This window comes from Pocillopora damicornis, chromosome 7 (genome assembly GCF_964200805.1).
Source record: "Pocillopora damicornis chromosome 7, jaPocDami1.2, whole genome shotgun sequence".
NCBI classification, from domain to species: domain Eukaryota; kingdom Metazoa; phylum Cnidaria; class Anthozoa; order Scleractinia; family Pocilloporidae; genus Pocillopora; species Pocillopora damicornis.
Genome location: NC_142676.1, coordinates 15,706,500 through 15,731,667, shown reverse-complemented (window position 1 = coordinate 15,731,667; position 25,168 = coordinate 15,706,500). Strand labels below are relative to the sequence as shown.

General features: G+C 37.8%; 5 protein-coding genes and 1 pseudogene across 8 annotated transcripts; 2 read left to right on the top strand and 4 right to left on the bottom strand.

Annotated features, from left to right (window-relative positions):
* Positions 1-542: 542 nt before the first annotated feature.
* On the top strand, positions 543-2,537 carry LOC149042805 (uncharacterized). Its single transcript, XM_089211976.1, has 2 exons — positions 543-1,300; positions 2,396-2,537. The coding sequence occupies exon 1, from the start codon at positions 677-679 to the stop codon at positions 1,295-1,297; it is 621 nt and encodes a 206-aa protein (XP_089068102.1). The 5' UTR covers positions 543-676; the 3' UTR covers positions 1,298-1,300; positions 2,396-2,537.
* On the bottom strand, positions 1,574-8,325 carry LOC113682437 (uncharacterized). The gene is made up of 2 exons (XM_027199609.2): positions 8,175-8,325; positions 1,574-3,087 (listed from the first exon to the last, which is right to left on the bottom strand). Exons 1-2 carry the CDS (start codon positions 8,195-8,197, stop codon positions 2,199-2,201), a joined length of 912 nt encoding a protein of 303 aa, XP_027055410.2. The 5' UTR covers positions 8,198-8,325; the 3' UTR covers positions 1,574-2,198.
* LOC149042804 (uncharacterized) lies at positions 5,158-6,247 on the bottom strand (annotated as a pseudogene).
* An 847-nt stretch (positions 8,326-9,172) lies between the features above and the next one.
* LOC113682436 (DNA repair protein RAD51 homolog 2) lies at positions 9,173-18,306 on the bottom strand. Of its 4 annotated transcripts, none has more exons than XM_027199607.2 (10): positions 18,173-18,306; positions 17,430-17,543; positions 16,903-17,013; positions 16,097-16,233; positions 15,670-15,789; positions 14,647-14,802; positions 13,989-14,016; positions 13,071-13,274; positions 12,854-12,959; positions 9,173-12,271 (listed from the first exon to the last, which is right to left on the bottom strand). In XM_027199607.2, exons 1-10 carry the CDS (start codon positions 18,257-18,259, stop codon positions 12,219-12,221), a joined length of 1,116 nt encoding a protein of 371 aa, XP_027055408.2. In that variant the 5' UTR covers positions 18,260-18,306; the 3' UTR covers positions 9,173-12,218. The 4 variants fall into 4 exon arrangements, with proteins under 4 accessions (XP_027055408.2, XP_027055409.2, XP_089068101.1 ...); XM_089211974.1 differs by having other exon boundaries at positions 11,690-12,673; XM_027199608.2 differs by lacking the exon at positions 16,903-17,013.
* A 158-nt stretch (positions 18,307-18,464) lies between these two features.
* On the top strand, positions 18,465-21,483 carry LOC113682440 (uncharacterized). The gene is made up of 2 exons (XM_027199612.2): positions 18,465-18,770; positions 20,123-21,483. The coding sequence occupies exons 1-2, from the start codon at positions 18,563-18,565 to the stop codon at positions 20,569-20,571; spliced, it is 657 nt and encodes a 218-aa protein (XP_027055413.2). The 5' UTR covers positions 18,465-18,562; the 3' UTR covers positions 20,572-21,483.
* On the bottom strand, positions 20,617-25,128 carry LOC113682435 (methionine synthase reductase). The gene has a single exon (XM_027199606.2). The coding sequence runs from the start codon at positions 24,961-24,963 to the stop codon at positions 22,678-22,680; it is 2,286 nt and encodes a 761-aa protein (XP_027055407.2). The 5' UTR covers positions 24,964-25,128; the 3' UTR covers positions 20,617-22,677.
* Positions 25,129-25,168: the final 40 nt, after the last annotated feature.

Here is a 25,168-nt window from a genome sequence, read left to right as displayed (position 1 = left end):
AAAAACCCTCGCGTAAGGGTAGAAGAAGCTCTAAATCAGGGTCATTTACAATCGAGTCCTAGTTGAAAAAACGCCCTCCTCTGCCGTGGACACCGGTACCCTACGGGCTCGTGTATTTTTGTTGTCTTTGAAAAATTTCACTCGTGCTTATTAACACCAAATCGCACTTGAAATCACGTAGTTGCTTATACAAATCTTGGTCTGTCACAAACCGGAGGAGGAGGCAAATTTAGTCAAAGAGTTGCATGAGTATACTCACTTTTGTTTATGTGTTTGTTATTTCTTTCTTTCTTTTTATTTTCCGTATCGTCCATTTTATTTAGCCACCCAACCCTCATTGCTCTCATCAAGAAAGCAGAAACGATTGCGATATAACGTTTTCGAAGGGTATCTAAACAACAACATCCGCTGCAGGCTACCGCTCGTTGAGAAAGGTATTTGGCACAATGTTCCTTCAAGGCTGACCAGGGGCGATACAGTACCTATGCATATCGATACATCTCTTAAGGGACCGGTCATTATTTATCGCCTGGGGGGGGGTCGGAGTATTTAGGGGGGGATCACATGGTTTTTTGAAGACCTTTAGGGGGGATCAGCCGTAATTGACAAGCATAATGGGGGGGATCAGACCAAAAAAAAAGGAATTTTAGGTCGCGCCGGGACCCCAAGTGATTGCATGGATATCTATCAGACGGAATCGACGGGCAGGACACCAGATGATTACCTTCCAAGAAAATGTATTAAAGATCTGTACGAGGAACATTCTGACAGTATCAGAGACGATCAGGATACCATGAAGAGCTTCTGCTCAAAATATAATGTGGAAGAGAAGCACGTCATTGCATATGTTAATCATTTGAAGGATATTGAGATCCGAAAGGACATCAGAACAAGAGCAGCTCAGGAGCGAAGAAGGCAAGAGGCCGAACGAACGTACAAGGACTTTCAATGGGATAACCTCATCGAGGGTGGCAAAGTTGAAAAGTTGCGGGTAAGAGAACTAGACCTGTATCTCAACAAGCATGGTTTGACGACTGTGGGTCGGAAACTTGACAAAGTGAAGGCCATTCGATGTCACTATTACCGACAGAATAAAGAGACTGTGATAACAGAAGAACTGTCGAGTGATGAAGATGACGTGGAATCCGAGGATGAAGAATCCGAAAGTGGAGAGGCAGAGAGCGACGATGACTATGTTTTCGTGGATTTGGATGAACAGCCTGAGATTGGCACTTCCTCGACAATTCAGTTCGTATCTGACGAGCAAATATTTACCGTTGTGGTTCAAGGTCCATGAGACGTAAGTACCACTATTAAAATATCACTTGCATATTCAAAAAGTTATTTGGCGGTGGCTGGGAGAAAAGGGGGGGGGGGGGATCATGAAACTTTCCACTACCGATAAGGGGGGATCTCTAAAAAACTAGATACTCTACGGGGGGATCAGGTAAATGCTCCGATGTGACAACAAAAATACTCCGACCCCCCCCCAGGCGATAAATAATGACCGGTCCCTAATATACAACAGAATCTCAAGTAGAAAAGTTTGAAGGAAAGAAGAACAGCAAGTAACTGTGCGACTACTGAGCGTGTTCTGATAAAATTTTAGCTTTAAGTACATGTTTTTTCACTTTACCAACTCAAGTATGAATACTTGACCCTGTCAGAAAAACTGGACCTTGCGTGGCCAGGCTCCTGTTGGAGGGACTGGGGAGAGGATAACAGGATAAACGAAACACTCAATGTTCTATAGCACGCCCTTTATACTCTGTTAGCGACGACCACTCCCCCTCAAATGCCTAATAACGCCTAATCTATAACTGAAAAATCGAACAACTTGAGGATTTCTAAACAGAGAACTGCCCCAAGCGCAACGTTTGATAAACTGACATAAGAAGTGATTATGCTTAAAAGAAACTGGCTTTAGATACAAGAGTACCGCGAAATAACGTGCGAAAAGGTATAACTGATGGATAAAACGCTAAAAAAACTTAACCGAAAAACATAAACGAGGAGGTAACTAAAGTACAGAACAAAATACGGGGGAGAGAAGGTTGGCGACCCCAGGAAAACTTGACATTTTCGGGTTTCCAAAAGTCAATATTAGAGCTGCCATCATGTGAAGCTTATGCTTTCGATCTATTATAGATTTGACATGTTTATATGGCGCAGACTTTACGTTGTATTCCTTCTTTTTTTCAAGATTTCACTATTTCCTCGCAGCTCCTCAATGCATCTGTATCAAGAAAGGCGGGCGACTTCCCGTATGGTATGCTCATAAAATCGCCGTAATACGATTCGAGAATTTTTCTCCATTCGCGAGGAGCTGGCATTAAAAAACCGTCGAAATTCACTTCTATCAAAGGAAAAACGTCGCTTTCTTTTCTTTTTATAGGTCCGTAGATAAACCTTCGTAAAAACCAATTGGTGTGACTGAACAATTCGATGAAGTTTCCATCGCTGTCCTTCTCCAAGACTAACATATCTATCATAAGACCATCTGCGTGCTTACAGCCGCTGTGCAAACAGTATTTATAACAGCTTTTGGTGTCGCGTAATTTCCCCAGCATCCCGCTCTGCGGCGGAACTTTGTAATGAACATCTGTGTCCTCTGTTTGAAAAAATATATCTTCTGGAAGCTCACTGACACCGGACTTGATAAATGTTTGATAGTCTATTTTGGGGATACAAATGTCTACGTCATCGTCAAAAGGATTATGTCCGCTATGTCGAACGGCACCCAGCAGAGTGCCTTTACAGAGCCAATATTTAATGCCGTGCTTCTTGGAAATGATATCGAAGATCCGAAGAACCCTTGTGAGTACTAGTTGAGCTCGTCGAAGCGATGTCGACCCTTTGCTGCGAATATCAGGGCAGTAAATGCTACCATCTGCTTTCGACTCGCACTTTCCTAGCCTCGTATAAGGTATTGGCTGCCAATCTATCTGCTGTAGGCGAAGTTGGTGAGGCAGCGACGTGGATAGCGTTTTCGTCCCAAGTAACCATACGGCAAGCACAAGCAAGAACAGCGCAACGAGCTTCCTCTTAGGACGTAGTGGCCTTGTAAGGTTTTTCCAGTACCGTGATCTCGAGTTACAAATGGATTTTCACATAGTTAGTAGAACTCTCAACTTGTGCGATGTCGAACGAAAGTTTATTAGGCCATTTCCGAACTACCCTTAGCCTCTTTTTCAAAACGAGGCCGGTTCTCAACCAATTGTATGAAAATGAGTTTAATTTGCATGTGAATAAAAACTAGGATGAACCCTAAGACTTGCGTTGAAGAGGAGGCCAAAGGTAACTCAGAAATGGTGGCTCCCGGAAAAATCGTCCTAGGAGGGCTACTTTAAAAGAAACCATGGAAAACTATATATCACTGTGAAGCTTACAGTATATAGTTTGAACCCGGGAGTAACATGTAATAATGTAGTTTGATCGTTCGGGTGAGTGTGGTCCTGAGAAGGACTGTTGTCGGTAGTGGTGACTGACGTTTCGACAACCTGAGCGGAAGTCATCATCAGAGTCAAATCAAACTATACTATTACTGTGAAGCTTGTCAAGTAAAGATTCTAACTAGTTTTAACAGTTTCTGTTTCGGTAAGCATGCGCAAGCCTTTAAACACAAAACTAACGGTTTCGATACAACTGAGGTACCAGCCTCTGCGTTGCCGCGGACATCCAAACAAACTTGACTGTATCAGTGTGTAGATAATATGGTAGCGCAGTGCGTGAAGTTTTTTCGATATTCCCATGGGTTCCTGAGAAAATACATCGATTGTTTCACGCGCAGGAATATCACAAGGTTTCGTTATGGCCTCACACACTTTGGTGCCTCCATATCCGGCGAATATTAATTTTCTAATCATAATAATGATGATAATAATATTAAAAAATTTTTAACGTATATCTCAATATCATTTTTTTTCGTTTTTCCGTCCTTTTGGGTGAATTTTACTATTATAACGATAATGCCTCATTCACTCCTAGTGGAAAATGTTTCGTCACATATTGTCACGAACGTCTCTATTTTAGTTCTGTATTTCGTTTCAAGTTTGATGGCTTAGACCGCGCTTTTTTTACAAATGTAATTTTGCTAGAGCATTTTTGTCGACATAAAAAAATAAAGCATTCGTTCTTGACGGATCTCGAAGTTATTGCAATATGCATCATTTTACTTTTTACAATTATATTTTTGAATACTACATGCGCAAATGACTTGAATATATTTCTCTAATCAAGTCATTTTGGCAGTCAATTTGTGTGGATGGTACATTAGTCATATATATCATATACAGAATAATACATGGGCGCGCGTAGATATGGAATTTCTTTTCGAGTGTTGAACACGAGAATAATTCCGAATCTATAAGCAACCATGAATTATTTTGTTTATCATATAAACACAACAGCCCCTTACAGACAATGAAAAGTCAACTTTATCATTGAATGAAAGTAAAAGGATCGACAATCCCCAAATAAAAACGCGTTGGCTCTAAGGCTTACATGAAAAAATGCGTTGGAGCACTACAAAAACAAACCGTAGACATAATTCTCAACATACGAAATTCTCAGTTATTGACTTGCTCCGCACCGAAAGAGGAAATCTTTCAGATACACGGCCAAAATCGCCCTGTGGCAAATCTTCCAGTTGTCGTTTTCGCCGCGAGAATGCCATTACCAAAGCCACTGAATACGTAACTTTCGGTTTTTCTTTCCGTATTTTTTTTTGAACGTCACTGTCTTAAAGCGATACGGATTTTTCAGTGTTTTGGGAGCCATAATCCGAAATAAAATCCGACAAACCACCTTGTATTGAGAATCGTGAAGGCCTTGCTGTTCATTCATCAATCTGACCAAGTGGCGCGAAAGGCGAGTGACGAGTTGGCAGCTGATTTGTTACAGCAAACATATGTGAAAAAATACAATATTTTTTCACATGTGTTGGTACTGCTTTTCGCAGGGCTAAAAATCCTTGTATAACACCATAGTTAATGTGATGAAAGATTATACTATTTTACATTCATAAGCTATATATAATTGTCATACAATAACTAATTGATTGCCTATTTTATCAATTTTAACGAAATCATAGAAGTATAAAGGTTTTACAATGCATCTCATTTGTCTTTACCCTGCAAATAAACAATAACATATCTGACATTGTCAATTCTGAATGAAATTTGAAAGAATACAGATGAACGAGTTGATGCAGAAACTTTGTATAATTCTCTCAAATGGTTCTGTTTTGTTTCTTGAGAAATTAGCAAACAAATAAATCATAAAGAGTGTCTTTGAGTGTTAACTTGGTACCCATCAAAGAAATCGATTAACAACGACTCTTCCTGCATCAGCACCAACATGTTTGAGAATCAACTCATTATCATTTTGCAGTTCAATATTAAACTGTAAATGCATTGGTACTGACATTTTGTGTTCTAAATCTTCAAAAGAGCTATAACGATTTAGGGGAATTGACGCGTTGACATTGGCAGCACCGACAGTCAAAGCTTTTCTTGCACTAAAACCAGTATTTGTATTTGCTGCAGTACCATTTGAATCTAAATACCATCAAAAACTGTGTTTAGCAACGGTTTAAGGCATCACTGTAGTCGAGATTTTTGACATTTACTACTCTGTTCAAGTTATTTTTGTCGTAAACAATCTAACCATAATATACTTCAATAACCTGTGGGAACCATTAATAACTGTGATTCTATCACCACCACCACCACCCTAACCAGTTCCCTCACCAATTTTCTGTAATTGAAACTGTTCTCCTAAATTGGCGTTGTACCAATCAAAAAATTAAGATCTATCGTTTATCGTGAATCTATGACTGCTTCTTTCATGGTAATGATTATTAGCTGGCATGCGTATTACGTCATCTAACTGAAAAGGAACCATCGCATTTCTTCGTAACGCTTGAGCGGAAATTTGAAATTGTATATTATGTTAGAAAAAAAATTCTTGTCGCAACCTCTTTGATATCACATGTGCATTAGAGCCAGTTTGTTTCTTGCTTCTACTTAATTTTTTCATTATGTAATCACCTGATATCTCACCAATTTCCTTCCCAACATGTTCTGTCCCTGATTTGAGTGCTTTTTGTACAGGCTTCGCAACTTTGGAAAATAATGTACTAGCAATTTTTTTTAACATTGGTTACAAGTACACCTGTCCCTTTGTGCTTGTTAACAAATTTTCCTAAAGCTGGAGGATAAATTCTCTTGAACTCATATGGCCTCATAATCGTGGTTTCAATAAAATTGAAAAAGAAGTATCAGATCCACATAAATCAACAAATCTTCTTTTTCCATCCGTGATATAAATCCTTACTGAATCCATGTTTGTGTTGTTGAGTGGTGAATCAGTGACTCTTTGCTTCCATTGTAAAACTAAGTGAAGGTTGCAAGACAGCTGTTCAAAAGCTGGATATTGTGTCGCTTTCAGATCCATCAACGAGAGAATTATTCGTATGGTCACATTTAATATTCATCAATTCTCTGTCTTGACTTAAATTTGGAATAAATGATAAATTTGGGATAAATAGACCAAGAGCATTTTCATCCTTAACAATTTTTTTTCATAACCAATTAATAAATTAAAATCACTTACACTCAAATCAAGCTGGTAACCTTGTTTCATAGGTATTTCAACTCTGAACAAAACTTCATTAAATGTTAATGTTATTGGATACTCATCTTCTTCGCCATCGTTTGTAATTACAGTTATCAATTACAGTTATCTCATTGGAAATCTCTGTCTAAGCCCAGACACCACTTGCAAAATTAATGCCATTGAAAGTATTTCCACTGTCGTTACTACATTTTTTTAACTGGTTATTATTGTTCGATTCAAACCAATGTTATACCCCTAATTTGGATCTAAAGATATTGTACGACTTAATTTTCTTCTAAAATCTTCTGGTTTGTTGTTATTAACATCTTTGACAGAATAAGATGATAAAACTAGTTCTCTTTCCATACTATATCATTAATTTATTGTTCAAAGGTTTTTTTGAATGTTCATTTTTACTTAAATTTTGGTTTAAAGTAACTCATCATATTTCTTAAAACGGGTGACGTAACGCCTGCATTACTCAAGAAGTGGGGAGAAACACTCGACTACGTCTCGTGTTTCTCCCTACGCTTCTTTCGTGCTCGAACCGCTTCCCGCGTGCTTTATAACAGAACAGAGCGCAGTCAAGGCTTCTCTATTTGTTAATTATCTTGCATATTTTCTTCATCAATAACACCATTATCATCCTTTTTCATCATCAACATCATCTTCATCAATTGCATAATCACGCTAACTATAATCTCCATAAGATGGAGGAAGGTCAATATCTGGATTTATGTAATATTCTGGATATTCAGGTGGTTAAAGGCGCAGTTTATTTTTCTTTTCGTGTTTCAACACCTTCAAACAAACCATCAAGAGTCACGTCTTCAACTTCATCACCGCTATTATGCCATAAGCAGGCACAAATTATCGTGGTTTTATTTTCTTTTTCTGTTTAGGAGTTAATAAATTGGTTAAGAAGACATCGTCTAGTGTTTTCTCACGATTTGAAATATTAACTTTCTTACCTAACTTATTGTCTAATATTGTTTCATTCACTTTATTAATTTCTTGCCTAATTCAGTTTTACTTTTCGCAAGTTTAGGCCAGTTATCAAGACTCATGATATAATATTGCAGAAGATAAAAAATTAAGTGATCTATGAATATTGAAATACTACCACTACTTTAAGTCACACTTCAAGTTTTGGCAAAACTAAAACGTTATTTTAACTTATTATATAATGAAAATAAATAATTATAAAACAGAAGAAGATCAAATTTTAAACATATATATAAATTCATGCCAAATAGCCGCTTTAGAAGGTTAATATGTGCACGTTCAAGAGCTACTTCTCGACATGATACATAGATTGCGACAATTTAATAAAATCTATCTTTACTCAAAAAAAATTTGAACAAAGCAAATATAGAAATTTGATTAAAAAATTTGATCCAATAAGTAGAGGTGTAGGATATGTAGCTGAAATAAGTAATGATGAAATTATACCAACTAAAATAAAATCGTTTATCGAAATATTATTTTATAATTATTTTATATCATTATCCATATAACTAAAGATTCTGTTGAAGATATAATTAAACTTTACAAACCTTTTAATCTCCATCTGTACCATTTGGCGTTAACGGTAAAACTCGTTTATTTCGTTGTAGCTCGGCATGATATGGTGCTTAACCTTATCCACGCGATATTTTCTTTGGTAAACTGATTTTCAAGATATTGTAACTTGAATAACAATAGCCTGGAAAAACACTCATAATTAATGACCTGACCGCATGGACAACATTCATTCCATTATCATCAAACTAACTCTTGTTTTTGACAACATTTGTCATCTGTTTTAACTTCTTTATCCTTTTTAAAATAGATCTTATCAAATCGATCAAGTAAATTCATAAATATATATTCTATGAGATTTATTTTCAAGTTAAAACAGATTATGCTCGATTGCCACGTGTGAAACAACGATCACAATACGTTATTCAAATTTAAAACAAAGCTTAAGTAAAATAATTGATTCTCACGCTATCTTCTAAAAATATATTTTGTTCTTTCAAAGAATCAGTCGTGTTGAAGCAGCAGAACAGTCAACATCACACAATAAAAAAGGAGCGATTTCTACATTTAAGACACGATCTTTACAAATTAATGGAAACTTTAAAGTACAAGACGCTGTTGAAAGCGTTAACAGTCTAACTCCCACAAGTGATCGACAAAAAACTTCTCCCTTACATTATGCAGTAAATAGGTGGTGAGAATGTTCAAGCTTATCAGTTAGTTGTTATCTTGATCTGACACCAAATTCTCATTACTAATTTACAAGGAAATGTGTAGCAGCTTGAGGAGAGAATTAATAATTTGATCTTGGGAGTTAAAGGGTTAACTCTAGCCTGCTTGATGAGTATATAAGTAATAAGGAGCAAGTCTTTTCATGGCAGCATGGATGTAGGTATTGGGACCATTGCAGCCATGAGGCAAAAGGTAAAAAAGTGCTAATTACTGACTGCCTTTGCACTGGTGGATGAAATGACAAATGCTAAGGATTATGGGACCTAATGGCAAAAATATAACATGACAATGTACTCAATATCGGAACTTGATAAATGCAATAATTGTATTAAAGGTCATATCAGTACAAAAAATTATGTGCATCTTGACTTTTATGAGAGCCATTTGTCGGGAGCTCATCACTCGGAAGTCTATATGGGCTGTACGCTTGAGTCAACTCTTTCCCGTTTTAATTTATTTCTATAACTAGGTTTCCTACGAAACGGTGGGTACATCATAATTCACACAATTTTCATCCAAAAAAAATCTGATCATCCTTCTATGCTTTCCATCCATGGTGTCAAAGATTTTAATTTTAAGATCATGAAATCAAATATGTAAACGAGCATGGTCTTAGCTCCACCCAGATTGGTTATTACTGTAGAAATAAAGTAACAAATATCTCCGGCGTAAACTACTTCTATAAATACCTTAATCTAAACCTTTAAGTTCAGTTATTCCATATAAATTTTGAAAGTATTACACTACGTTATCTTTATATGATATATCTAACAGTACACAAGTTCCTTCGGGATGACTCTTACCATAAAAATCTCTAGCACGAGAGTCAAACACTTAAAAAAATGGTCATCATCAGGAAAGTAAACGAAGGCAACAGTAATATAACCAATTGTCAAAATTAATTACTTGTATTGCTCTGATATCAATGGCTCAAAAGCTCTTTTTCAAAAGCTCTTTCTAGGCCTGCACAGTATGGAATCATTTATTTCCTTTAAAACATCATTTTGATGTACACACGGCGCTGTTTTGTCAAAGTGTTGTCTACATAATTTAAGTAATACAACAGTTTCGTCTGATCCCATCTTATTTGAAACAACACAAATATTATAGCACATTACGCGTTAATAATTTTCACACAAGTGACAAAACTAATGCAAATAATGGCAAAGGAAATATAGCATAATGTGCCTAATTTGAGCAAAACATACTAAATGTAATCATTATGATAAAGGTCAGATAAATACCATTACGAATGTCTTCACTTTAATGAGAGCTACCTATTCAATCCAGCAACATGGCGTCCGTAATATTGTTTCCTGCTAATTGATCACGCTGCATCATGTCTTTATAAGCGCCTAACAGGAGTGTTAATGTTCTTTGGTCGTCTTTAGTTATCAGCTGACCAAATTTTTCAATCATTAATAACTCGTGTGATTACAGGTTTGATTCTGGTAACACCTTGGCTAAATCAATTGATTCCCTTGCTATTTTGAGTTTGCGGAACGATCCGTTTCGAATTGTATGGTCATTGCCAACATTGCTAAGTGTCTCTACTGTCTCTAGCTTACATTGAACAAGTGAAAGAGAAGTTTTTAAATAGTATTCAACGTCAACAGTTCCACCGATTACAGTGATATTGAAGCCAAGATTGGTGATGGTAACCAATGTGTAGTAACGATAAAAAACTTGAAGCTGCTTTAATGATGGAAAAAGACGTATATGATATTACTTATGCCTTCAAGTACAAACGCTCAAAAATTGAAAGTCTATAATAATACAGGGTTTCTTGTAGATATTAAATTTCTCCTCTCGTGTTCAACTCGAAGAGAAATTCCATATCTATGCGCGCCTATGTATGATTCTCTATAAATTAATTCCTATGATAATAGCACTGTGGGAGTTATTAAGCACTTAACAAGACAAATGTGCTATTTATGATGCTTTTAGTTATCGTACAATTTTAAAAAAGTGAGGTAAAATTCGTGGGCAGGATAAATAATTGTGAATTTTAGTACTTTTTACATTAAAATCCTAATGCAAAAGACATTTTTAAAGCAAGCATGTACCTGTAACCAAAAAAATACATTCGATGATAATCTCCTCCGGATCGAAGCCGGGGAAGATTATCATCCCCGGCTCCCCCCGGATCCCTCTAGCTTTTCTTGTGAAAATTTGAAAAATTTGAAAAATTCGTTCCGAACAACATGTTTTGTTGGCTTTAATTCTGTTCCAAATGTATTGAAATGAATTCGAGTTATTAGGACGTTTTGAAGTTCAATTATGAAGCAGTAAATGCAAAACCTCTTTTGATCAGGACTTCTATAGCATGTTGCGAAGCGCTCTTTCCATTCCGTTTATAAGTCCCCTGGGATATAAACTCCTCCGTTTAGAAGCCCCTCCGGTTACAAGCCCCCTGGTATATCAGCCCCTCTGTTTATAAGCTTTGTATTGGCGACAGTTTATGGTATCCATGCAACTCTTCCGCTATCGTTTGGTAGAGCGTGAACGAATTATATTCGTACTAGGAGAGGGGCGATAAAATATCTCGGTAAATATAAACTTTGAAAACCTGAGACAAGGCAATCTCACAATGACAGGCATATTCATGTTATTGAGTTCTTAACTAGAACTTAAATTTCGAATTAAAGTTACTTTCGAGAGAGATACGCTGATACGCTCTCAGTCACGAATTAGGTATGTGTCTTGCGCTATTTTGAAGAGTTTCCTGCGAGGTGACAATTCAATTGCGTAATATAAACCTTAGAAACATACGAAGATCGTTCTTTCGATATAATAAATACGTGATATGATAGAATTCTGAGATATGGCACTTAGTTAAAATGACGAGCAATTTTTCTGACCGATTGTCCTAACTTTCGAAAGTACTCTCCTTTGTGTATGGTTCAAAACCACTGATCAAGCAATTCTTAAAAAAAATTACGTCCACACAAGAAAGAGTCGATTAAATATTCTACAATGTTAAAACTGTCCAAGGCCAAATATCTTTGAACTGGAATCGAACGAAATATAAATATACCTCAGGGAAAGAACTACATAGCATTTCTAATCTTAAATGGGGCTACGCGATCGAGAAAATAGTGAGAATTAAAATTCTTGAGCCTTTCCGAAAAAACAGAGACACAGAAGCGTACTGCGGAGTCTCAGAAGACTCTCAACAGAAACATTTTGCAGCTACCTATCAGTTACGTGTTGCCGAAAAAAAAAGGGTTCATGAGATATCTTTCTCAAAGCGATGACGAGCTCATGTCGCTGGTTATGCTATTGCAGAATGGTACAGCAAAGATCACCAATAAACTTCCCAGTAGGAGAATGTGTTACCGCTTCGGTCAGAAGGCAGAACGAACCTGGATAGGCTGCAAAGAGGGATTTCCACCAAGACCTACAAATAAATCATATTTAGACATCGGTCACAAAACTGTCTCGCTTTTTTTCATTTATCAATAGAGTGTGCGACCATTGGAGTAAACATTAGTTCGTGCCTTTAGGAAGGCCGTTTGGTGTAACTAGCCAAGAGTAAGAGCTGAGGCTGCTGAATCTGAAATTTCCATTCAGCCTTATCTGGAAGAGTAAACTTCAAAGCCATGTGCCTCAATCATTTGAATTCAGAGTTGTTATATATTATTTCCGCAATCCTCGAAATAAGCTTCAGTTCTTGTTGAAGAAATTTCATAAATTGAATTCGTGAATGTGTGCTTTTACTCTTTTAAGGCACTTTTAACATCAGTTTGCATTTTCTCCACACTGTTCTCTGTACACTTCCCAAGGTGCCAACAAGGAGGATCTGTTTAACAATCAAGAGCTTCTTTAGTTGCTGATCATTTCCTTTATTCTCATAACCTTAATGTGTGATTCAGGGGTGACATTGTAAGGAGAATTGTCTGCTAGTCACTCCCAGGGTCATAAAGTTAAACCTGTTTCTAAAATCTAGGGATTGTTATACGTAGGGTTTCATGCTATTTACCATGGCGATTCAAGTTCGTATCTTGACGTTCCAAAACTAATCCTTGAGCGTGTATCGTGTAAACAAACGATGCAAACGGCGCCACTGGAGATTTGGAAATCAGAACCTGTTTTTAGAAGAAGAGGAAGAAGAAGGAAGAATCTAGTGAGGAATGAGTTTCTTAAACAATTGGTTTTCAGGACAAAATTGACAGATCACCAATCTTGAAAGTCAATACCTGACGAAATCTTTCGTCCAAATACTGTACAATCAGACGAGTATTCACCGCATGTGACCACGTGTTACCTAACGCAGCGGTCACGTGACTACCATCGTCCTCCTCGGGCTCAACGTCTGCGCCGTCGACGTCCTGGAAACCCTCGTTTCCACTGGAACTCCCCGCACCAATGAAACGAGTAGTGATTTGATTAGTAACGACAACCTAGAACAGTCGAGACGCAAAGAATTGACTCAAGGTGTTCCATTTGTGGCACATTTCAGCTCAACAAAAAGTTGTGAAGCGTAAATCGACTGTACATTTCTCGAGACGACTGCGAAATGATTTACCTAATTGGTATTATTTCATAAATCAGGAAGGCTGGTCGCTTACAAATGCATCGTTTCGTTCAAATGGCTATCCTACCTTTTTTCCCTTCCTTTACTTCTTCCTCTCTTTTTTGCCGTCCAGTTCTTTTCTTTGCAATTTTTATTTCGTAATTCACTCAAGGTTTTTACAGCAAAATAATTGTAGGTACTATCTTGATTTAGAGTACAATTTGGTGTAAATAAGCACGAGTAAATTTTTCAAGGACAACAACACTGCACAGGCCCTTGTAGTGTTTGAAAAATTTACAAGCGCTTCTTTGCACCGAATTCACGAGTAATCATGTTATCACTCATTACTAATTTAAAGAAAAAACCATCACAGCAAGTCAAGACAGACGAAATTTCGACAATACTCGAGCGCTATTGGTGATTTGCAGTCGTGTTACAACCTGGCACTCGTATTACAACTTTGCACTCGAGTCACAATTTTGCACTCGTGCAACATGAAAAAATGCACTCGTTTTCAGCCGATCAGAAGCGCGTTATTCTTCAAAGTATGTTCTTAGAATAGGTACAGTATACCTTTAGCCTCGTTTATTAAACATCTTACCGGAATATGGAACGTCTCAGCAATATATCTGAAAAGTAGACAGACAAGTGTACTATTTGTTTGTTCAAACAAATGTAAATGCAGTTCATGATAAATAAATTAGCCTTTTTCCTTTCAAGGTGCGTAAAGCATTTAGAGGGGGCTTATCTCTTTAGAGTGGAGAGACAAGCACTCGACATTGTTTCATCTCTTCCCGCGTTCACCGCACGCCCTACAGGAAGCAAGTAAACTTGACAAAAGTGGTGTTTGAAGAAACAGTTTTTCGATTTATCTTGTGCCACGATTAGTTTCATCATACATTTGACTGTTCATGGCAGGCCTACAGTTTTTCTAAATGGAAAAGAGGATGATGCGGCAAAACATGTTTCATGTACGGGCGTAGGAAAAGGCTGGAAAACATGCTACTAGTATCAAGAGTGCGAAAAGATCCCCAAGGGCAAAGTCGAGGCAAGCTCCACTACTTGCCCCTGATCGGCAAAAGTCACATTTTGCTTTGTCTACTAGGTAAGAACGTGTGGAGCGCCCGTATTAAATGGAGGCTCGTAAATTCTTTCCACGCTATTTGTGAAAATCTATTCTACGACCTACAGAGTACATGAGATGATTTTAGTGCAAAGCATACATATTTGAAATAGTTGTCAAAGAAAAGTCTCCTTACTTCAAAATGGCCGCTTCTTTGGAAAGAAGCGCTGTTCTTTCGTTCAAGTTTCTGAACAGCCTGCTGTCAAATTCCTTCCTTACAAGCGAAGCGACGGAGTCCAGAATGACGAGCTTTACACGTTTAGAAATAACCTCCTCTTCAAGTCTCTGGAGCCTAGTGAAACAATTCCAAGCGATAATTAAAAGCTTTGTCTGTTTCACCCGGTATAACTTGAGATTTTGTCAACCTCGTTCCCAAGGTCTTTTCTCTTCCTCCCTCAATGGAGGAAGAGAGAGATGACCCTGTCTGATTTTTGTGAGTCCAGCGGTTCCTTAATTCATTTTATAGCTAGCAATTGGAAGGAGAAATGAGACTGACATGCTTGGCTTCCCAGACTGGCGTAGTACACCCATCCCACCCCACCCTGGATTGTGCATTTAGACTAATTTGTTCCTTTAAAATCAAAATTCTTTGTTGTCACCATTAGGCCAAATCATTTATTGACTAAACTTCTTTAATCAAGATGGCTGAATATCGCAATCATTCTTTTTCTTCACTTAGTGGGCCTGGCCTTTGTCTTGTTCTAAGATAATGCTTATTAACCATTTACACATAGCCCTAAAAGAGACTGGCTTCTAATTTCTCATTCCAGTATCATCCTTACATCAAATATAAAGGTCATGACATTGAAGGAAATGATCACCAATTTATGTAGCCCCTGATTGTCAAACAAATTCTCCTAATCAGTACCATAGGGAATGTAAAGAGAACAGTATGGAGAATATAAATACTAATGTTAGGTTGTAAAGGGTTATATGAACACTTTTCTTTTTAATAACTGTTCCCCCTTGTATCTTGATTTTTTATTGCCATCAAGATTTAATTTCAGTTGCATTTTTTTTCTTACCTGTTTCCTTTAGCATTTTAGTTTTGGTGCTCAGTAGTTTAATAAATACATAAAGAAATATATATCATGATATGAGACCTTGAATGAATAATCATGAAAAGGACCAGTCAATAACATTACATCAAATATCTTACCTATCCCATAATGAGCTACAGGTAGATTCCCAGCACACATGTATCCTCTCTGACAGATGAAACAGTGACTCATTTGAGTTGAAAAGATCTGAAAACCGACTGGATGCCATTTCAATCAATCTATAAAGCAGATGTCAGTGAAATTTGAAAAAAACTGCAAACAAAAATAAAATTCAGGCTTTTATCTCTAAGGTTACCCCATGCTGGACACAACCTGGTTGCCAAACATCAGATGACACTGAACTGTTGCAGCTAAGCTTTATGAGGTAAAACTGACATTGGGTGAGGCATAACTTGCAGCACAAAACAGGACTTAGGCCTGTTTATGCTACCTTGAGCCTTTAACTCTTAAGCTGGGGTCAGAGTTGTCCCTGGAACCTTGTTAATTATATGTGATAAAATAGAGACTTCACACAGGACAACCAACCTTGTTGCACTGAAGGCTGCCTCTGTGTCAATGTAGATAACACTGCCATCCAGTCCACCTCTGTCATAAGGTAGGGTGGCCAGCACACTAAGCATGATACAGAACTGTGTTTTACCACATCCTGCTGGGCCTGCTATCTATGTTTCATTAAAAAAAAAAAAAAGACAATGAGATTAAGACTCGCAGATAAGTCAAAATCACCCTGAATAGCTTGACTGCAATCTTAATCTGTTTATATAAAATAATTCTGTCAAAATAAGATGATATTTTTCTGTGATAATACAAAAATGACTGGCAGTAGCAGGACAAGAATCAGAAATACGTTTTATTCCTTTGTTGGGCAATAAAAAACTGTCTTTGGCCTGTGTGTGGAAATGATCAGCTTGCTACATCCAAAACAAGTGTATTTTGCAAATTTACAATTTTTAAGTTACACCAGAAGCAACAATATGGTGTGTGAGCAAAAAACTATTTGTCTCTTGCAATTAACCTCTACACTTTGCAAACCACGCAGAAACACAGCAGTTCTGAATCATTTCATTTTATTCATTATTGAAAAATAATTCTTCTGGTCTTTCTCACACTAAAGGAAAATCAGATAACTGTGCCTATGCTGTGACTTTGGAGTGATCATTTGATATACTCTCCTAGAGTAGGTAGTCAGGAAAATGAAAATTATCATATTGCCTTGATTTAACTTCAAATTCTCATGACCAGTCAACAAAGAGTGTATGCTTACCAGGAAGGAGAAAAAACTTTTAGATCTTGGGAATAAAAGGGAAAAAAGAAGGAAGTATAGAGCTTACTTCTGTGATTGTACCACAACTCAGCCCTCCGTGCAGTGCCAAATCAAGATCACCAAGTGAAGTTGGAAGAAATGATTTCTGACTGTTTGATCTTTGAAACAAGGCAAGGGCCTAACCACAAAATATACTGCTATATCATAAATCAACATTATCATCCAATTTTTGCAGCTAGAAAGCATTAGCATTCAATTTAAAATAGATGGAAGCTGCGAAAGGATTGCAAACAGTGCCCAAAAACCTATGAATAATATCTTTCACAAACTTGAATGTGGAAATGTCCACAACCAACCCCCCTCTCCCCCCCACAGAAAAGTCAAACATGCTTGCTTGCTAATATTGTGTCATGGTAACTGTAACTTTAACAGAAGTGGTTTGCTGTGATTAAGTACTGTGGAGATTATTTTGGATACAGTAAATCAAGTGTTGTTACCCTAAGGTTCATATCATTAACTGTCTTAACAGGACTTCAACAGTGTCCAAATATTTTGCATAACCCAGCATTTTTGTACAGAGAAATCAGTACTTACTGTTTGCACCTTGGGAACGATGGCTTTACCAACAGCTCTCTGAATTTCTAAAACTTCTTGATAACTTGATCCAGTAAACTTGAGAAGTTCCAAGTGGTTTCTCTGAAGCAAATCCTGTACAATATCAGCAAAAATAAGAAACATGGAGATCAGTCAGAAATCAAACCTGTATTTAAGTGTAGGATATTAGTGCAGGAGCTTGACTAATTGTTTGGTTCCTTACTTATTCATTTACATGGGTCTCTGAGCATTGAGAAACAAGGTAAACAACTACAAATGCAAGCCATACTCAATAAGATGCATTTGCAAGGCCGTTTGTTTGTGCACTTTTGCATGTAAAAAGCCTAATTATACTAATCACGCATATACACGACTGTAAACTCAACTCTTACATACACATTGTCCACATCTGAATCATTAAGAGAATCAAGGAAAAGAAAAGGGAGCACTTTTTCGAGGGGAAGGGGGTGCTTATTTGAGGGGGAGGGGGTGCTTCTTTGAGGGAAAAAGGGAATTTATTTGAGGGGAAAGGGTTCTTATTTGAGGGGTAGGGAGGAGCCTTCGCAAAGGGAAGGGGGCACTTTTTCAACGGGAGGGGGGTGCTTATTTTTTATCATTGCAAATTTTTGTCAACAGTAGGGACGCGGATTCAAGCATTTACGATAGGCTTAAAAAAAAAGTCTGAGTCTTATCGCTTCCGCTCTCATTTATTCACAGACCTTTTAACAAAGGAGTTAGCTAACCTTGCAAGTGACTATCTGATGCTTTGCTAGTCTTTCCACCACCTCGGATCGTATTCCAGGAACACGCCGCAACCTTTTGGATGACATCTTTGGGTATGAAGCATGACGAGGTTCAGACGTTGATGGTTGCAAATTCCATGGTTTCAGATTATTCCACAATCACTCTGAGAAACAGCGATTTAGATTTGATTTGATGAAGCACAGGCTGCACTTACAGCCGCCATCTCAAGAACTTGACATCCAAGCCTCCAGGAGAGGTTACCTAGTAAGAAAATTAAAAACAAAACAAAACAGACAAAACCTCTTGAAAACAAACACTTGTTGCGTTAGTTGCGTCTCATTTGATTTCGGCTTGATTTGTTTAATGCAACAGGATAAAGTTTAACGTGAATGTTTCAGTGCTGTGAAAGTCTCCAAGAACTTTGTCGTCGAGAGCTGATTCGTTCCGTGGGAAGTAGAAAGCTTCTTCAAAGGCTGCCTCTTCCCCGAAACGTCATCGAATGGCTGAAGGAGTACGATGAACCTGCTGCATTCGACCCCAACAGTAGCTCCGATGAAGTGGTTTTCTCCAACAATAACGAAACCATCACTTTTACTGGTTAGTTTTAACGCTGAAATACTGAATAAAGGGCCACTTTTAACCGTCTACCGAACGAGTCAGCTCGTTTGCCTCGTTTGCAGGCTGCCGAACCAAACGTGCCAGACGACTCACTAAATATATCAGGACGTTACAAATCGATAATTTCGATGCTCGATGGAATCGATTGTAATCGATAATTTTCGATACTGATTAATCGATTGAAATCGAAAATCAATAAAAATCGATAGCGGAGGTACAATATGTGATCATCGATTTTCGACCAAAACATTGTTTGGAATGATAGTTTGATTTTAAGCAATTTCCATCGATTTATATCGAAAACATGGATTTCGTCAGAGGAATCAAGGCAAAGAAGAAGACAGAGACTAAAGCAAGGAACAAATGACTGATGGATATCCAAAGACAGAAAAAAGAAACAGGAATTTGTATCTGTTCTTGATATTTTTACTTTTACATCAAGACAAAAACCCTTACTCAATTCTTAGTTGATTTGATGTCATTTGTTCTCTTGGCCGAGTAAATCAACATTATGGATAATCTGGGACCAAATCTTGTGATTATCGACATTTATTATATGTAGCTAATGGTTAACAGTTATAGAATAATACTGAGTATTTGATTAATTTCCAATGATCGATTTCTATTGATTTGTAACGACCTGAATATATAGACCCAATTAAGACTTGCATATTTATTATTCCTTGTTCTTTCATTCATTGCTGGGCCAAAGGAACCACTAACATGATATGTAAATTCATTATTCCTCATTCTTTTATCCACTGATATGGGAAACAGGCCACTGAATAATTATGTGCTCCTTCAAAAGTGGCTCTGTATTGTGTAATTGCTCCAGTTTTAATGAAAATGTCAGCCTAGATCTTGAGACTTGAGATTTGGACTGCAGAATGATCGAGAGAAGTTTAATTATGCAATCTGATTGTAATAAATGATCAATTGAAATCTCAATACCTTCATGATCAACATTAGGGGTGATCATGAGGTAATTACTCTACTCATGAGCAATTTTTGATAACCCTTCATGTGATAAATTTGAAAATATTAGTTTTTATTTCTTGTTAGTGTTGTACTCTTAAAACTGGAAATTGCAGAAATATTCCCAGCAGAACTCTTAGTCATCTCAATTAGCAAAAAATATGTTTCAGTCTGCAAAATTGAAAAAAAAAATGTCAATCTGCAAATTGTAGACTGTGTTAAACCTTTGCAAAGTCTTATTGTTGTATAGTGCCATGTTTAAGCTCAAAGGTACTCCATTTGTGTACTTCTCATGACAATTGTTTCCTTCCAATAAATTTGACACTTTGATTCTGTTGGTTCTTCTTTTCTTCCAGGAAATGGCTACAGCACAACTTTGATTCTTACCCCTGGTGGTCATGGTTACACTTCTGGTAAACATGAGTGGGTGTTCTACTTTAACAATTGCCGAGGCCAAGTGGCAGTTTGTCTTGTAACAGCAGAATTTAAGAAGGCCAGAGCATTCAGAACAATGCCAGCGATTGGCAGAAAAATAGGCTGGGCTTACAATCAAATTGGGTTTCTAACCTTTGATGTTCCTATCTGGGAAGCTATGGATGGAAAGCGAAATGAAAGCTACCACACCTGGGATATGATAGGAATTATTCTTGATTTAGAGAAAGGAACACTTGGTTTTATGAAGAATGGAAAGGAACTGGTGGTAGCTTTTTCAAAAGGGTTGCGTGGCAAAGAGGTATTCCCAGGAGTTTGCTTATGCTCTGGAGAGGAACAAGTCACCTTTATAACCAGTAGAACCTATGTGTGAAAGCGTTGGAGCAGTTTTGAATCAATATTAAACCATCAAAACAAAAATGATCACAATGGTTTATTGTTACAACAGAAAATGGCAATGGAAAATAATAATAATCCAGAGTAAAAACACATAACGAGCTTTCACCTGACAAAACCAATGAAGACCCACATTAGTTGAATATTCCTCCAAGGCCTTTATGTGCATCTTAGCACAACCTTGTCACATTAATTTTGTGAGACTCAGTTATTTTGATTAATTAATTTCTGAAGTAGTGTTTTGAAAGAAGTTTCCATAAAATTTGTTGATAGAAGAAATAGGAAAACATTTTGTGAACAAGTTAACAAAGACTTACACTCATGAAATTAAACTGAACAATAATATTTATTGATGGAGTAAGTCTACCTCAACAGAGCCTTTATATGAATTACGTTCTTTCCTCACAAGCAGTTTAATTAAATTGATTAGCTGACATAGTGACCAAGTTAACCTTTTGACCCTCAGAAGCAATTCATGTAAAACTTCTCATTATATTTCTAATAATAATTATTAATAAGATAAATTATTTATCTTGCAAAATCTTGGTAATGAGAACAGACAAGCTTATCAGCTACTTAGTGTTATCTCAATCCAGTACCAAGCTCTCCTGTCTAATATACAAAGAAATGTATAGCAGCCAGTAGGGAGAATTTTTAAGTGGATCTTGGGAGTTAGAGGATTGAGCCAAAGAAGCAGGCATTCATTAGCCTCTACAAATTTAACTTTTTGCTGGAAGGAATTCAACAAGCAATCCCACAAAAATTGACTTAAAGATCAATAATATGGAAGGATTTTAAATTTGCTCATTCCAAAGATGGTAAACAGTATTACTGTAATCAATAATGTATTATTCATTAATTTTAAAATAAAGCATTACTTTCTCCTTGACTTGAAGTTTCTGTACCACTTTTAACCCTCTGAGTGAAAAAATCACCCAGCAACTAACACTAACAGTTCTGAAAATTTCATTGGATTGCCCTATTCTTGACTGGCCTGCTGCCAGAAGAATTGATCACACTATTAAATAACAGATAGGTGAAAGTAAGAACATATTGTTGCATCATTCTTTCAGCCACCACTGGCTGCTCTACCAGAAGACCAACAATTTTCCATTGTTTGTTTTCCACTGAAATATGCCTCAAAAGGTTATTCCCTGGTTAACCAAGTATTTTGATGATGTTTTGTGTGGAATATACAGTAGCAGAAGGGAGGTCAACTAGGGAGATCCCAAATTAACATCTGCCCAGGGTCATAAATAAGAACTGGCAAAACCCACTCATTAATCTGCCTTCTTTTGTCAGCTACTTTAACTTAACCCGAAGAGTGACTAGCATGTAATTTCTCCATACAGTGTCACCCCAGAATCTCACATAAAGGTCATGAGAATAAAAGCAATGATCTCCAACTGAAAAAGCTCATTTGTTAAACAAATTCACCTTGTCAGCACCTCAGGAAAGGTTAATTTACCATATGCACTGATAAAAAATGCACCATTACTGAAATACCTGCAAAGAAATTTGTACAGGAGCCACTTCCAGGATTTGAGTGAAATTGAGCATTTGAGCATAATTCACCAGCAACAGTTTAAATGAGCAAAATGATTCCACATTTAGAATTATCCACTTGGTTTGGGCAAACTTTGTGGAATCCTTGGTGCCTTTGAACCCAAAACATGTAGTTCCCAGTCTTGTATGTAATTGGATGAAACAATATGGCATTCACAATAACCAGGCCCCCTTCTTTTTCTTGTTTCCCCCTTTACATGTACATTCCAACATACATGCATTGACAGGACAGATGTGTCTCAACCAAGGAGCATTTCCTTGACCTATATGGAAATTTAAAGTATTACTGGATTTATGGCGGTATACAATCAATGTCAGTATCCGGCCAATCTAGCCCTCCCCTAACCAACAAAAGTCAATTGATAGCAAGCTTGGGCTAATGATGGGTTAGGGGAGGGGTGGATGCACAATTGATCAGATATTGGCGTTGATCTGAGATATCCTAGTGGCGTTACTAAGCTATTTCAATTGGTTAGTATCAAGTTATATGTGTCCATAATTTTTCCTACATGTATCACTAAGTCCAAATGTCTTCGAGGTATTGCTTGTTTTTGCGCAGCTTCATCATTTCCTTGCGTGCCTCAGCTATGTCTACCCCTTTGTACTCTTGAGTAATCTCCAGAAAAGCATCAAAAACATTTTTGGCCATGTTGTCTGCATCTCCACAAACATAAACCACTGCTTGTTTGTTAAACAGTTGTTCAGCTACCTCAGTGGCATGGCTTCTCAAGTTGTCTTGAACATATTTTGGTGTTGGTTTACCGGACAAATCATCAACTGTATCACGAGAGAAGGAGAGGAAGAGGTGTGACAAAACACCAGTAGACAAGTAACATTCAAGTTCCTTACGGTACAGGTAATCTTTTTCCTTATGACGACAGCCAAAGAAGAGCCATGATTCTCCAAGAGGCTCTTGGTCATTAGAGGCTTTTAAGATGAGTTCCCTGTGCTGCAGAAAGCCTATAAAAGGTGCTACCCCTGTGCCAGGACCAATCATAATGATGGGTGTGTTAGGAGCACTTGGCAGTTTGAAGTGGAGATTTTTGCGCTGGAACACTGGAACTTTTGGTCTATCTTTCACTAACAACTGAGACAGGTCAACATCAAATTCCTTGTTACTACCAATTAAAACTTCCCCCAGACTTTTTGTGGTAGAAGCCAACCATCCAGTACAAACACCTTGTCTTTGGCCCCTTACACCTTCCAAGGCTGGAAATTCCACAATGTTGAAAACAAAGTGAAGACCATTGGGATTTTCCAAAGGTGAGCTTGACACTGAGTAAGGACGTGCTTTCAAGCGGGGCAAAAGTTCTAATAACCTTTCAAATGGAGGCTTGCATGATGGAAAGGTGTTGAGTAAGTCCAGCAAAGACAAGTAAGGTTCTCTGACAAACTTGGTGTAATCACCTGTGCCTTGTTTGCTGCAAAGTTCTTGGAGTCTTCTCTTCTCTTGTGGATCAGCTGTGTGCTCTGCCAGAACCCTTACAAGAGCTTTGCTTGGAACACTTCTGATTTCCAGGCATGTTAGCAGAGTATACTTAATGGTGGAGTACTCGGGTATGTAGTTTGGAACACTTGCTGCCTTTTTGGTTGAAGATGGAATTAACTGAATGGAGAATGGAATATCTGCTTTCTCACTCAAATCCAACCTTGATATCAGTTCATCAACTTCATCCTTGGGGTTTGGACAAACAATACCAAAAGAGTCCCCAGGTTTGTAGTTCATGTTACAGTCTGTGATATCCAGTTCTATATCCAAAGCTGTCTTTATTGAGTGACTTTCTGTCAGCTGCCTTGCTGAAACAACTGTTGCCATGGAGACTTCAGTTACAGCACTTGGAAAACTTGCACCAGCATGTACAGGTAATGTAGAGCAGTCCCATTTGTAATCAGGATGGAAGCTTACCTGTAAATAAGCTGGTGATAATTGTGGTATGGACAAGGCAGAAGTTGACAAGGGGGGCCAAGACTGTTTTAACTGATCACTTAAGGTAGGTGTTGAGGCATGCTCACCGTTGCATGCAACTGGGCCATCGTTATCTATGGCTGGTAAATTCTGATCACCAGGAGGTTTTGCCTTAACCACTGCTAGTGATGCAGCATTGGTAAGACTCCTTCCACCTAGTTGGTCACAGCTGTGACTATTTGTAACAACAACAACTGAATCTGTCTCATGCAAACCACCATTACTAGTGTTCTCTAAGACTGAGTCAGCTAAAACCTTTAAAGATTTACTTTGAGTGAGGGGTTGTTCTGGTGAATCAATCACAGGAACTTTTGCCTCAACATCAGACATGCCACCATTCTGTGTCTCCAGACCCAACTGCTTTCTCAGTGCAGACCATAGTCCTTCCATCCATGGTTCCACTACCAACTCCAAACCAACTGCATCATCAGCATAACCAGTGTCGTAGAAGTGCTGTGCCCCTAACTCCAGTAATCTCTTGTCAAGGTTTTTACCGTTGTTACAGAAATTTGTGTAATTGGTGTCCCCAAGCGCGAGTAAGGCGTAACGACAATTTTCTAAATGGTTACTGGGCAAAGTCTTCTTCTTCAGTCTTCTAAAAAACTTACACATGGTATCTGGAGGATCCCCCTCTCCTGTTGTTGACACTACAAACACCACAAGGGTTTCTTTCTCTAGGGTAAACTTCTTCTCCGTTAGACTGAGACAAAAAAGGTTCGAATCCAGGCCATGTTGTTCAGAGAATTCATGGATTTCTTCGGCAATTGCTTTCGCTTGACCCGTCTGAGAACCGTACAGGATGGTAAATTTGTTTGCTAATGAACTGCTTACAGGCATATTCACCGACCAGATCTCTGCGCTTTTTAGCAGTTTAGAACCAAGACGAAGAATGTTGGATAGAAATTACTGATCAACCACACATATTTCGGCGTGATCCCAAAGTGTTACATCATCATTTTTCCGTGAAATCGTGAAATCCCTTCACGCATTTGGTTACCATTCCGCTGACAAGGAGCTAAAAAGACCCTGGGCTCGAAAAAGT